Here is a 15,810-nt window from a genome sequence, read left to right on the forward strand (position 1 = left end):
AGCAGGCAGTTAGCACTAGAGTATCAGATCTCCAACTCTGGGCCTAGTGAGCTGCAGCTATGATGGTTTTTCCACTACTCAGCGCATTGCTTAAACAAACAATTAATGCAGTTAATTTCACAGTTAGCTCACACCTGACTTCCAGGTCAAAATGAGTTGCTGATTTTAAGATGAAAACATTTGGCGTAGCGGTGCTGACTGTTCCCACTGGCCGCAGTGGCAGAGGACCTGGGCGTGCACCAGCTGGGCCGACTGGTGGAGCTGCTGACCCCCCGGGAGTGTGAGAACCTTCTCTCCGCCCTCTCCCACCCGGAGGACAGTGTCTTCCGGCAGCTGGAACGCCTCGCCCCAGGGAGCAACGACCTGGGTCTCCCGCCGCGGGTCCGTAGGGACACAGGTATGAGAGTGACCTCACCCCAGCTTCACATGGACTGCGAGTGCCAAATCTGTCATTTCAAATACTTTTCCTCCACCTCTGTGCAGTTATCAGACTTTATTTTGTACTGCACCCTTTCATACCATTCACTCGCACTCGCATACCTATGAGAAATTTAGAATCTCCATTTAGCCTGACCTGCATGTCTTTGGACTGTGGGGGGATGCTGGTGTACCTGGAGGAAACCCATGCGGAGAACATGCAAACTAGACCCTGGCAGGGATTCAAGGTACCCCTATAAAATTCTAGCTAACAGTACCAACAATTCAATCAAACCCTGTCATTCCCTCAACTTCTCATTGGTCTGGAGTCAATTATACTACCCTCCTCCCTGTTGATTAGAGTGTACCTTAGATCTTAATGAAAATGAAGTAGATACTAAATGTTACGTGAATCATGGAGGAGAAAAAGTGAGAGCAAAGTTTAAACTAGCTGTTCATTAGCAAAAGTTATGTTCAGCACTCAAAGTGTAAATTTGGCATAATTGTGTGCCTGACTACAAAAGAAACAGCTAATTGGTCAAAGAAAAAAATTTACTTTTACTTGCCTCGTGACACCAAGACCACATGATGTTCACTTCGCAGCACAGCACAAGGTGTGTAATGACAGCCAGTGTGTAGCTGAATCAGGCTCATACACGCTGGAGTGCAGGTCTGAAAATAAACTCCAGAAATATAACGCTTTCACACTTTTCTGTCTAAACTTTAACTTTTTTTTTTTTGAAGCCCAGAAATGTACTGTGCACAATGCAGGGTTGAATTGTACCTCTGCACTGTTGAAACAGCATATCACTAGGTTGCTTTTAGCACTGTACTAATATCAGTGCCTCTACTACATATTATACATATATTGGCTGAACAGCCAATTGTTAAATTATTTTTGCTCACCTAAAATGGAGGGATGACATATATAATGGGCTGTAATTCCTACATGGATCACCTGATATGGATGTAAATGCTCTCATGTTAAAGCTGACATTTAACATGAGAGCATTATATTCATGATAGCTCATGTTCCCTATTTTATTTCAAATCCATTGTGCTGGAACACAGAGCTAAAACAACAAATATTGTCTCATTGACCTAATACATTCAACAATGTGTGTGTGTGCGTGCGTGCGTGCATGCGTGTGCGTGTGTGTGTGTGTGTTGCTTTGCCCATCTGCTGATGTGCCTTAAGAGAAACTATAGGGATTATTGTGAGAGATGCCTTCCTCGTGGAATTCTTGTTTGCACAAAATGTATTGTTTTTGAGAGAAGGTGGCAGCACAGATAATATCGATAGACTATCCAAATGGTCAGCTCCATGTTCTTAGCATTGAAAGACAATATCTACGAACTGTCCAAAGTCGAAACATTCCAATTTTATGCATCTCCTGAATATTCATGACATGGTTTGATCAAGGACAACAGCGGATGCAATGGATCTTCTGTCCTTGAGCCCGCCTGTTCATGAATATTTACAGTAATATTCATGAGCACAGGAATATAGCACCAACAAGTCCTGTCACCAACTGGACCCCCCTTGAATAAGGAAGCAGGGAGGACAAAACCCAGCAAGTAAGTTTCTGCTGGACCAGCATACATTGCCAGCTGTTGGTAAAACAGCCTTTTGTAAATTAACACTATATAGTGATCCATTAGCAGCAAGAACATTCGCGACTTATTTTGCATTCTTTAGCGTTAACATTTAGAATGCATTCATTTCCCAGATGCATTCATTTCTCATCCAGAGTAACTTCGAATATGGGAGAAACATAAGTGCATTCACCTCATTAATATGAGCAGCAGCGCATGCCAGTCCCAGACAAGCGTCCTCCGCTATCAGCTGATCCTTATCTCGACTGCTCCCTCAGCTGTCCACTAACGAGCCGCTGTTGTGCTGATTTGCAAAGCTGAGCGACATCTGTGCCGATGGCTGGCCGCGTGCGGACACTATGTTTGCTGGCGGCGAGGGAAACTCACAGAGCTGACTGTCTAGCTTCAGGAGTGCATCTGCTGTGACGGGGCTGGGACTGCCCTTCTGAATGCAATGCTTTGCGCTTCTCAGACAGGGAGACGCAGTGCAGGACAGCTCTGACAGGATGGCTGGTGAATCACGGCGAGCAGATGTACTACGACAGGCTCTCCCGCGCCCTACAGCTGATTGGCAGGACCGACATCGCGATAGGTCAGACTCACCGCCCTGTCGTCACAGTACTGCGTGTGATTTGATTGATTGTTTATTATGTTCTTGCACCATTTCAGATGTCCATATGGGCTTTAAAAACACTATTCCAAAAAAAAAACATACAGGCCTAGGCTACAGCATGCACGTGATATTTTTGGAACTAAATCCGTCACTGTTAGCCGAGCCGTTTGAGCGAGGGTTTGATTCCCCACACCTCCTGTCTGAATGCCAGACTTCAGTATATAGTGTGTGTGTGTGTGTGTGTGTGTGTGAACTTACCTGAACCAGCCTGAATCCCCAAAATACAGTATTAAAAAAATTCCACAGTGATTTTTTGATTTTGCTTCCCACTTTTCACCTTCCCATGTCCCTTTACATAATGCCCAATCACAGTACTTTTCTTTAAATCTTGAAAATAGCAGTAAAAAACTTGTTTCAAAAGATGTATTGGATTTGCTCAGAATGAATAGGCTACACGTAATAGTGAATTTGAATGAATGTTCCCTTTAATTAAATACAAGGTTAATTTCCATGTGCAATCGAAAGTTAGCCTACTTTTTTTTAACGTGACGGCGCTTTCTGCCCGGTGGCGGAGTCCGTCCCGCGTGATCTGCGCAGTCGAGCGGCTCGGCGGATGTGGGGAAGTGTAAATGATCTGACAGTGGAGCGGACTCTGAAGCGAAGTCGACACCAAATTCATCAGGAACCATCTGCTCCTTTCATCATCCGAGCTGAAGAGAGGAATAGCGGGAAAGATGGGGGCGCGGCAGCTCGAGTAGCTTTTTCGTCTGAGCGGCGCGCGGCGGCGAATCAAAGACCTGGAACGAGCGCTCGCGCTGTGAAGATATGAATATGTAACTGAACAAAACGAGCGGCATTCAAGCGAGGCATTAATTGCTTTTGATTTGCGATGAAGTCGGCGCGATACCGTATACCTTTGCTTTTGTCACGCATCGTTTGGCGACCATTTGTTCCACAGATGCCGCGTGCTTATCTAAATTCAGGGTGTGCACCACGAGCACAAATGCATTTCGCTGCCTTATGTTGTACGGAATGAAAAATGTTTCCCAATAAATCTTACTTAACACTGAATAAGCATATGGGTGCTCCTCTCAACTCTCACCCAGCCTTTTAGAGTTGAAGAAATGTTTGTTATGTAGTGCCTCACAGCCGTGGTCTGTTGTCATCCCTCCCAAGAGATAGGGAAGAATATCAACCAGGACAAGGCCCTGAGCTTGCAGAAGTATGTGGAGGATTACCACAGGCATGTGGATACCATGGGGTCCCCTCTGGTCCAGCCCGAAATGGAGACAATCCAGCTTGCTAGCCAGCAAGCAATGAGACAAGGTATGGCAGTTCAGTCTCCTCCTGTCCATTGCTTTCCAAATGCAATTGTTTTTCAAGAATACCACACAGCAGAAATTAAGAATAACCTCTGGTGGAGTACCTTTAACTTTTAATTAGCTTTAAATTTGCTCAATACTGAATTCATATAAATTTTGTTAGAGAATGTTGTTGTCCATCAAACAGTGAGCATATAGGCTAGTCACCGCAAGTTTAGGCACCAACCCTGAAGTCAGGGTAAGGCTCTTAGGCCTAGATTAAATCAACATTTGTCTTTTAGTTTGACTTTGAAATAAGTGCAAGCACTTTTTTCTTTAGAAACAGTTTGGTGAGTTATTCTGGTGGGGAATGGGGAATCAACTGTGTTTGTAAAAGTAAGTCTTTCCTTTATTTTCAAAGTCGAAGTTAAGGACAAATGTTGTGACTGACGTTTGCTTTAGAGTGTGAATGACAATAGTTGGCTATCTGACGTTTTCCACAGGATTTAAAATGCACGTCAATCATGAGCTATATCCATTCAATGATGCTGGGTAGCGAACCTGTCTGTATTTTAATTCCCTCATTGCATGCAATGCTATGGTTGACTGATGAAGTTTAACCAACGTGTGGGATGAAAAATGCATTATCGCCAGCCTTGTTCTTTTCTTGTTTACTTGTTTATTTGAAATCAGCATTTTCAGAATAATAGGAATCGTGGAATACATACATATAAGTACCAGGAACATAAAGATATAGAAATTCAGCAGTCTAACATACTGTACTATGTGAAGATAAGATGACATTTAAGCTGTGAGAGTAGTATAGTTCAGAAGCATTTTTTTGGGGCTGCTGGATGGCTCATTCGGGTAAGGCACTGCTTTAGTGCTTGGATGAGCCTCAGGGTCTCGGATGAAATCCAGTGCCCGTGCCAACTGTGGCCGGTAGCTCCATAGGGTGACGCACAATTGGCGCTTGTATCACCCAGGGTGTGGGAGGGTTTAGCCAGTCAGGGGTCTGTGTTCATCACCACCTAGCGACCCCTGCTGTTCAATCAGGCGCCCCTGGACTGCATGCGAGAGCCACGTGTGAAAGGTCTTCCTCTGACTCTGCTCTTTGGGAGTTTAGCAGCGCATGATTGCAGCTGCGATAAACATAATCCAATGGATTATGATACTAATTAGATTTTTAATCATGTAATTTGCGGCCCGTATCAGATTACATTTTCCTAGAAATCCACGCAATACAGACTGTGTGTCTTTCTTTGTCTGGCTAGACTGTGTGACTCTGCTGTTCCCAGTTATTGGTGTATCCCTGCGTGACGTAGTGCGCACTGACAGTTTGCCGATTGGCCGACAGTGAGAGACCTGACCTGGAGGGATCTGGAGCTGGTGGTGGAGCGCCAGCAGCGCCCGCCCTACAACCGGCGCTTGGTGGACGGGGTCCTGCCCCTGGTGTACGGCATCCTCCTGGGTTTCGTCGGCGCCTTGCTGGTGGGGGTGCTCGTGCTCCTCTTCGCCCTTCACTTATCCCGGGCCGATGGCGTCCTGCGGCTCTCCTGCAGGAGCCGGGCCAAGGCCCGGAGGCAGCGCCGCCCCAGCCCGGGGCGCTTCTCCTGCGACGTGACATCATCAGAGAGCGACGCGCCGTCCTCCTTTGCAGCCCCTCTCCGCCCCCGACGGCCTTCCAGGGGGATCTGCGGCTTCTTCCCAGGGCGTGGCTTTGTCCAGCGCTTTTGGGGGCTGGTGAAACAGAAGCCAGGCCTAGCGTAGCATCGGGAGCGTCGGGCAGTGCAGAATGTGCACAGAGAGCATTAGCGGAAGGTCACGTGATGCTGCAAAATTAACAATGTTCTCTAATAAATGAAACACATAAGCATAATTCTGTTTGCCTCGTGCCTGCTGGGATTTTTATCTCAATTCTCAGCACCTGATAGCTCATGTGCATCTTGTGCTTCCAGGGGCTTAGTCATCAAATTAGTTTTGTAGACTAATTTCACCCAATCTCGCCTGGCTGCATGTGGCATCATCACGTTTGCCTTTTCAGTTCTCTCTTTTTTTTTTTTTTTCCTTTTTAACCGCAGTGCATTCAAGTTCATGGATGCTGCACACGCTCCCTGTGCATTTTGAGGCTGACATTCACCCGGGAGGAAACGCACTCCCCGCCGGGCTTGAAGGACATGCCTTGCGTTCCGCTGATTGCTCCCCCTCCAGGAGACGGGCTCTCCCACAGGACTGGGCAGAAGTATACAATCCTCTGCAAGGTCAATTAGGAAACTTCATTAGGAAGCCACATTAGGGATGGGGCATTTCACAGATTACTGGCAAAGCGTTCATTCACAGTCAGACCACAAGGTGTTTGGAGTGACCGGATCCTTTCTGTGATGGTAATGTATGAAAAGGACAGCGTCTGTATACAGTAACTTGCTTGTGTGTGGAAGAAATGTTCCACTCCAAAAACGCAGGCAAACCATAAGGAGGGTAATGAAGCTGAGCTGCCCTCCGAGGTGCTTCAGTAACAGCATAGGCGATAGCAAATCTCATCAGATACTGCACAAACTCCATCGCTGCTCGCGCTGCTCTTACAAACAGACCCCGCAATCTGGAGAAAATACAGAGAACTCCAAAAAGCCTTCCTCGGACATTATCCAATGGCAATTCATTTAGCTTCAGCGCGATACCATCCGCAGCCTTCGATTGGATCTGCGCCGACAGGGACTGCAGATGTGGCCTCGGAATCAGGCCGCCCCCGGCGGTATTCGTCCTGATGATAAAGATAATGATAACGGCCGCGGCACCGCGAGCACGGGCCACATTACCGCGCGGCTCATAGCCGGCGGATGGGGGGGGGCGAGGGGGATGAAGCAGGTGCGCTCATGTGCGGCAGAAGCACCAAAAGTTGTGTTCGTGCCGCCGCGAGATCGTTGCCACTTCCAGTTTCCCCGCGGCAAAGTGCAGGCAGCGTGCCGGCCTGCCGCTCCTGAAGCCGCTAATTATCGGGCCTGGAGCTGGCTCCCGTCCCCACCCCTCGGCTTCTTCCCGCGGTTTTCCGGCCCGCGCTCCGAAGGCAATTCAAAAGGCTCATCACCATGACAATGCGAACGGAGGAGGCGACGCGTCCGGCTGCCGCGGCAGCCACCGGGGAAGGCCCAGAAACGCGGGGAGGTGGGAGCGGCAGGAACCCAGCAAACAGACGAGTGCATCACTGATGAGATATGGCTCCTCTGCCACTGGGTTCCTGTACATGGTGAAGGGTAGTTTATCTTAGCTGTCTTCCCAATATTTGTTACTCCACTGACCAGTGAAAATACCACTCAGACACATGTACACATGCACACACACACACAAGCGCATAGACACACACACAAGGGCTCATAGACACACATGCACGCACACACACACACACACACACACATATATATATATATATATATAATTTTTTCAGCATTGCAGATGCTATAGCAAAGACCTGGAGAGCTCAGTGCTTTGCTCTTGTATTTGCTATTTGCAGCTTGGTACCATAGCATCTGTGCCGTTATAGAGGCGTGTTTGAAGACCTCACAGCTCAGTGACTGAAATACACCCACTGCACTATCAACAAGGTGTGGACCTTCTTTCCCAGGATAAAACTACCCACTGTGCACAGAAAGCAGTTGAGCACATTAGCACAAAAAATATGAATTGTGCAGAAGCACACCCCTCCCTCCTCCCTCCCATCCCCAACTCTACCCTCTCTCTGTACCCAAGGGCTCCCTCCTTTTTTGCTTTTCTTTTCCTTCAATTCCTTCTTTCTATTCCTTCCATAATTGAACTAATTACTTCATTATACAAATCTCGCCTAATGTGCTTCAGGAACCAGACAGCTCGGATTAATAGTGGTGCTAAGCAGCAATTAGAGGCAATTAGTTCATAAATCAACATCTAAACAAATTATACTGCATAGTAAGAGGAGATCCTTGCTCAAAACAAGGGGAGGCCAAGAGGCCACGGACTGGAACATATTGCAGATGTCATACGAAGAGCAGTGCAGACTTTGTGTGGCTTGCATTTTTACCGTAATGTTCATACAAGGCCCTTCCCAATAAGGAATCTGTGCACATACAGTACAGTTTGTACTGAACAGTACAGTACACTTTTACCTTATTTCACAGCCCAGGATAAAGTTGAAATATTGTGACAAGAATGTGGTTACATCACAGATTCATTATACTCACCAGATACCCAGCTTCTGCAGTAATTGAATTCTCTCTGCTTCTTATTGTAGCTACAGAAGATTCCATCTGGTGACATTTTATTTTTACAGGAGATGTTATATTTCAGTCCATAATATTTATTTCCACAGTACTGTACTTGCCCATACACCTTATTGAATTTTCATAAGGTGTACCGAATTGGAAACTGCACTGGTGTAAGGACACATAGCATGCAATGTTAGCAACATGGAGTCGAGTTTCCGGCAAATTTAAAGAATCTGGTTTCTTTGCCAGTTTTACAGTTATAGTTATAACTATAATTATAGTCACAATACTGGAACACACCTCACAGAATGTAAAACATGCTACATAGAAACAAAGTGACAAATAAAAAAAGAAGAAAGTAGTGCCAGAGATGTAAAGAGCTACCATATGGACCATCAAGCAGGGATTCTTCTGCACATTAAAATACCTGGAAAACTGGGCAAGGAGCCAAAAAAGCACCACTGCTGATAAAGTGTATTACCTCCTGAGCCAAGTATCCCCTTAAACCTCACCAGTGTCATTGCCTTTACTTTGGAAATTACTGACAGCAAGTATCCAACAACAATGCCAAACCCATGCAAAACTGGCTCAAGTGCTAAAAGTATTAACTGTTATGGTTGTCTTAGACACAACCCCCATTTTGTGTAGATGCAATTATAACAGCATGCATCTCTACACATATTATCCAGTTTTATAGCTGAATATTTCCCTGCTGAATCTCAAGTTAAAAAACCTTCCTTGCAGGTTCAGTGGCAGTGGAGGTATCCACCCAGAGAACCAACAACCACCTGGCCAAAGCTGCCCAAATATATATGACCACAGATATTATAGACTAACCAGATGGTCCGCTCATGCATTCCTTCCACCCTCCCTTTTCTAAACTTTAGCCAGTTCTGATTAGTAACAGGAGTTTCTAGTGCTTCAAGATGCCCACTTAAAGTGTATTGTGCTCACACCACTTAATTTTCAGAAGGTCCATCAAATTATGTGTTTTTTTTTTTTTGTATAGTGGACAATGGAAGGGAGACATTACTTTAAAAATGTAGCTCAACGTCTATATTAATATCAGTGATATAATTACACTATACATATAACGTACAGTGAAAACAGCTGGGCAGTGTTGGTCAAGGTCACAGATTTCTTCTGTCCTTTGTTAACTCAGCCAAGAGACTGTCATCAGTACTGTCTGAATAGCCTTTTCTGCCCTCCCACACCTTCCTGGGCCTTCAGTTTTTGACTAAGGGGCACACCATACTGTCTGTAAGTGGACCCCCTGTGGTTCACATGGCCTGCCTGCGTCCGCGGTGCAGTCCTCTGGTGCTATAGCTGTGCAGCTCAGCTGGTAGATCATAGGAGTGGAAAGGAGAGGCAGCTGGCTGCTGCATGCACTACAGGCGATGCACATGCTGGTGCACTCTCCACAAGCTACAGAGGCTGCGGTGATGCAGTGGTCCTTGCAACTGCGTTTGGAAATATCCCAAATTTAGAAAAAGCATTAAGGGATATGCAAATGTTGAAAATCTAATGAGCTGAACAGAAACATGTCGCCCAATCGAAATATCTTATCAGTACTTTAAAGTAGGCAAGCCCCTGCCTTGCTAATGCCTTCCAAAGTTAAGCCCATCTAAAAATCTGAAAGCCCCTAAACACCACTAACCAATTAATCTGTGAGTGAAGCAGCGTCCACTCAAGACAGGGAAAAAAAAAAACACAAAAAATCAAATAAAGGTCAGATAATGATCTTTCAACACATAATGTTTTATGTTGCAGTGGCCCCTTATGAATTACATATGAAATGCTTTGGGTCTTGGGTTCATGATTCTTTTTTTCCATTCTCCAGTGAAGAAACTATGAGAGCCATGCTTTTTTGACCAATTTTTATCCCACATTTTCCCCCCAAATCATATTAGTAGCTTCAGCTCATCTCTGCAGCATCCTCCATCAGTTTGAGAGAGTGCAGACTATCACCTCTTCTCCTCTGAAATCAGGTGTCACTGCTTCTTTTCACTGAGCTGTGCAGCCATTGTGCAGTACTCTACGTGTGCAGGCAGGCTGTAGGTAGCCTGTTAAACTAGGACAGTCCAGTCGTCTGAAACCCTCCACTGGGTTGTGTTCCCTGTGTGAACACAGGTCGCAGTCAGCCGTTGCATAGTCAGGATTCCACAGCGGTCTTTGGGTCATGTCACACATTAAAACCCAGTGTTTTAACACGAAGAGGCTCTCAGTCAATATAGACAGAACTATTACACCGAACTAAAGTGAGAGACAAAATTACCAGCGCCGAGACTCAGGATTCATCCAAACTTTATTTGTCGCTTTTGGCCAAGGACGCGTTTCAGAGTCTTCGCATCGCGGCACGATTTGATGGCATAATGGCACTGCTGCCCTCCTCCCGTCGCTCGCCGCGCGAGATGCTACAGATGAAGTCTGCCGTGAGTTTAGCATTTGCATAGTCAGCTGGAGTCCAACGGATGAATGAGCTGACATGTGTATCAGTGAATACGGGACCAAAAAAATATCGGTTTGCTCAAGGCACCTTGTCTTTGCTGGCTTCGAGGCTGAACGGCTCAGGGAATGACTATTCCTTTTCATTTTATGCTTATTTAACAGTCTACAGCTAAATTGTTTTTTTGAAGAAGAAGAAGAACTCTCCACAGAGTTAGCATCAGTTTCCTGTGAATGGCTACACAGCCCTCCCTGTGGAGGCCTGGGCGAGCCATCAAAACCAAGGTGCAATTTACTCCAGGAGGATAGTTCGTTTTTTTTTTAAGAACGTTGGTTGTCACCTGTAATTTTAAGTTACAAAGCCATTGGATGCCAGCCCCCACCCAGTAACCAAGCAACAGTGACCCCAACCATCCACCTTTTTATGACAAAAGACCTGTGCTGTTCTCCAAAACCCTTTTCTGGACAAAAATTCAATCAGCAGAATTTGAACTTTAACTCCGCAGCTGAGCTAGCTGAATGGACGTGTTTACTGTCTCGGTCTCAAGAGTGTGTTTAGAGTCATTAACAGCTCTAAGTTCCCTCGTTTTTCCCGTTTGGATCTGCATTCATTTGAAGGCTGTGAAGCTGCCGCTGTTTTTTTTCCCCTCCCGCTCCCTGGGCTTCTTTGAGTCCTATCTCAGTCGATACTTATGAAAGAGAGGATAAAGATCACATCTCTCGCTTGATGAAGACATACTGTTTTTATCACCAAAGACTTCAGGCTTTTGTGCTCTCTGATGGTTTCCTTTGGGGGAAATGAGACACTTTCTCAAAGCATTTATTACTGGGCAGAATGCAGGCGAGGGGTTGATGGATAAATCCACAGTGCCCTCTGGTGGAGGACTTCAGTTACTGCCCAGGCCACAGGTGTTACATCCCCAGGCATAAATGCAACAAATCAAAATGAGGTCTTTGTCTTTGGCACCTCAAGGTTACATTGCATCTTGTAAGGTCAGCCAGTGTTGCCCAAGTAATTCCATCTGGCGATTCACGGCGGCTAGGCGTGTATAATCTCAACAGGAGACAATTTTTCGGCCACCTGAAGAAATATCAGCTAATTAGTCTTTAATATAAAAGGAGAGGGGACAGCCTGCCCTTCTAATGTATCCCAGCTTATTCAAAGAGGGGGAGAGCAGATAAAGGCAGAGACAGGATCACAGTACAGAAGGAGTCAAGGCAGAGAACTGAACTGACCGTCTGGGAGCCGAACGGACTGTGCCCCATGGTTTCCCCAAAATTTCGGCAGATTTAACAGCCAACTGAAGCCTCTGCATTCAGCATTATATCCAATGCCTAGAAATGGAGTCCATGAAATGTTCATTTTCCACTGACTTCTTATTTTCACTGTGAGTCAATCAACGAAGAAACTGCAATCACAGTGCTTAATTCTTCGAGAGATGTGATAAAAAAAGTCATCCTAATTAAGACGTTGTTACACGATTTCTTCCAGAACTGTGAGCCATATATAAAAGGCAATTTACAGAAAATATCAAAATTTAGAGAAGGGCTTTGCCTTATGCTGCCTCATGTTCTCTTGGTATGTAATGGAAGGTAGACTGAGAAAACAGCCTCACATTTATACTGCATGTTTTTATATGTTGTAGCAACCTTTTGCACAGCGTTATAGAAAATCAACCTATACTGCATCTGATTTAGATTAATATATCATCACTTTAATTCAGTATAGCATCTCATTACACTTACACCTGGCATGCAATAGCAATTTCATCAGAGCCCTTGCACTCTCAAGCAGCACATTCGTACCAAATTAATTTCAAGTGCAAGTACGCACAGCAGTGATACTGGTAATAAGTCGTTATGACCAAATGGGCATAACTGTGCCCTATGTCTGATTGGTTTAATGTTTTCCTTCTTTTTACTACAGTCACTGCACTGGCGTCTGAGTCCTCCTTAATTTTTCACCTGCCAGCTGTGTTCTCATAGAGAATCTGTCCATTGTCATTATTATGCACATTACCCAAGGGTCTGCTTAGCCCCTGATAGAGAGACACTACTGAACACAAATGATAATCGTGGAAATGAAAGGAAAATAGCATGGGTATTTCCCAAACAACATTTTTAAATCAAAATAATTACTTAAACATTACACTGCAATGCTGTTCAGATTAACCTGCATTTATTAAATGAAAAGGTTTCTCAATTTCACTTTGAGTGTATTAAATATATACAGCAGAAATAAGACCTTGTAGCCAGTAAACACTGTCACAAAACCAAGAAAAAAGTCCTTATAAAAAAGATTTTCTGATTAACATTTTTATTATTTCTTAAACAAAGTACAAAATAATATGCATCACAAATTATACATACAAATCCCCCACCCTCACCCCCACAACTCGTCATCACCACATACACAATTGGCCTTGGTTGTCAACATAAATACACTCCATCCTATGCATTGGACACAGATATTTAGAAGAAGACAAAACTCAGCAAACAGATCAGCGACGAGACAAGGAACTACAAAACAAGTACATATTTTTGTCCATGCATATATTAAAAAAGATTTTCAATGTAAAGTTCCAGCTTTTTTACACTTCAGATTGAGGCAGCATTTCACAGTGTGATATGAGGAGGACAGAAACAACTCAGTATTACTGGATGAAGACACAGTCTGCAATAATCTAAAGGGAACTTCGGCCTGCACTCCCCAAATTCCTGATATCTCCATGTGTCTTCTCTGTTCCCTGGAATCAATCAGCAATTCTCCTCGATTCCTTGTCTGATTTACCATTGAATACAAGTGCTGTTTTTCATTCATCCCCTCAAACACTTTCTGCACTTGCATTCAAAGATACAGATAGATGTTGAATTTTAATGTACCTGGTCATCTGAACATTTTGTGACATCATCTTCAGTGTTTATTCTTGTGTGAAGCAAAGACATCGGGCTGTTTCCCAGTTGATCTTCCTCCATCACGTGAACACAGCAGGAGGACTCATGTCTTCCAGAACTCCAGCAACTATCAACATTCTGTTCTAAACATTAGAGCTTCAGCGCTCATACAATAGCTGAATATGGTCTCTCATTTCAATCAGAGACCATAATGAAAACGTGAAATTTAGAGAATTGTGAAAGTTGCAGATTATATTACAGCTCCACAGTAAATTAAATTTTCAACAGTCATAAAATATCCAGTCTCTCTTACACTAACATGAGTGAATACAATGTGCATTAGAGAACTGAAAAAACGTGATATCCCATCGGGACAAACCACTAGCACAGATGAGACGAGGCATCGAGCTGCTTGTGCCTTACTGTATTTGTTCATCTAAAGAGCGCCAAACCTGTGTTTTCACAATAGGTTATGGCTTTTGAGAAAATGATGTATTCTGTGGACGTGGTACTAAGAAAGGTCATGCTCCATTTTCTCTTGATAAAAATGTGCATTGAAACAAAAGAACGAGAAACAAATCAGCAAAGAGCCATGTTTATGGTTTACGATAATTTTATAGGTCTAATGCAATAAGACTGGTAAAATTCCTACCCTAATGAATATACTTCGATAATGAGTAGAGCGGTTATACCTGCATGTACAGTGGTATGCTGAAGAATTCCAGGAAGTTATAGAACATTTCCTGGTGTATAAAGGGTCAGAATATTTCAGAATATATTTATTTGACCAAGGTCTGCTTGGTATGAGTCCTTTATCTGTCAGCACTATTCAGGAAGTAAGGTCAGCTTCTTGGCTCCCATCTAATTCAGATGTCTTTACCCCACCTGTGTGGAGGGTGAGGGCAGTAGGGTGAGCCGCGTGCCTAGTCCTCCCCTGCAAGGGTCAGATCAGTGGTCTCACTGAGCAGCTCCTCCACACAAGCTCGTCCAGGAGGCTAAGAAATATGCTTTTATAGAACGCATTTGATTTAATAGTACAAGATCCAAAAATAACCATAGCATTAAATATGAATATGAAGCCACACAATGTTTCTGAAAGAGGAGGGAAAGCTGATCCTGGATCATCTGCTTTGGGACAATAATAACCCAGAACCCAGAACTGAAGCTACCTGGAATATCTATGCAAGTAGCATGTACCACTGCCTCCCAAGGCAAGTCAAAATAAAATACTTTGCATAATGAATTGAATCAGCATAGCTATGCATGCCTGAAACAGACAGGGAAGACTAAATAGACTTTTCCTCTTGTCAGCTGTAGCTAATATGTTTCATGTATAGTCACCATATACAGTCCATCTATAAGGGTGGTGTCCTCAGATTTACAGAAATGGTGTCCTGAACTGTTGTCCACTGTACTTACTTGTTTTAGTCACAATTTGTTATTATTATTCCTTTTATAAAATGGGTTTTCACAGCTTCATTGTTAATATAAATTATCTGAAAGGAGAGGGCCGTTTCAGTAGATTTATGCAGGTATTCTTCTATTGTTACAAATGTCAGTGTCAGTCATGCTACAGCACTTAATCCAATTTCCTCTGTAATGGAGAGGGAGCACTCCTCACTTTTGAACAGAACTGCTAGCTTATACAAATCCATCTGATTACAATGAGTGAAGTCCCACTGGATAACACCTCAGTGGTCATTATCATGTGGTTACCATGGAGACTTCTTCTACCCCAACAACTGGAGATGAAGAGTCTGAGTTAAGAGAGATTTATCCAATAAAAAAACAGTGAAGAGGTTGAATAAGATATAACTGATGGCTAATTATAATCCAGATTCTTATATTATTAATATTGACGTACTTTCTCGGTAGACAGACTTATCCTGAGTGATTCACAAGGCCATGTTAACAACATGTGCCTATATTACGTAATGCTTGTTAAAAACAGGGCTCAGGTACAGAATATTAAGCAAAACATTAATGATTAATTGTCAAGCTGAAATACAGAGATGAAGTGTGGATGAAGCGTGTAATCGTAACTGGTTTTAGTGTAAACACTGCACTGTCAAAATTTACGCATATACCTCATACAATGATGAAAGAAGCTATGTGAGGTACAAGGAACTAAAAGTAAGATATACAGTCTCCTAATTGTAGGGTAGAAGGTGTAACGAAGTGGCTGCAGGGATACAAGGTTGTGTGTCGTTTTTAAAAAATAAATACAGCCCCCAGGAAGAAACAGCTGAAGAACACTGTTGTTCGGGTGTGTGGGGATGTGACACTGACACCCTAGGAATCAATCCCC

The 15,810-nt window shown here is 44.0% G+C and overlaps 1 protein-coding gene across 1 annotated transcript; it reads left to right on the plus strand.

Annotated features, from left to right (window-relative positions):
- Positions 1–204: 204 nt before the first annotated feature.
- LOC135235062 (transmembrane and death domain protein 1-like) lies at positions 205–6,154 on the plus strand (the record flags this gene model as incomplete). The annotated part of the gene is made up of 4 exons (XM_064300261.1): positions 205–397; positions 2,486–2,605; positions 3,803–3,952; positions 5,285–6,154. Coding segments are annotated over 4 exons (876 nt in total), but the record flags the coding sequence as incomplete, so codon positions are not given.
- Positions 6,155–15,810: the final 9,656 nt, after the last annotated feature.

The sequence above is a fragment of the Anguilla rostrata genome, chromosome 11 (assembly GCF_018555375.3).
Source record: "Anguilla rostrata isolate EN2019 chromosome 11, ASM1855537v3, whole genome shotgun sequence".
NCBI lineage: Eukaryota > Metazoa > Chordata > Actinopteri > Anguilliformes > Anguillidae > Anguilla > Anguilla rostrata.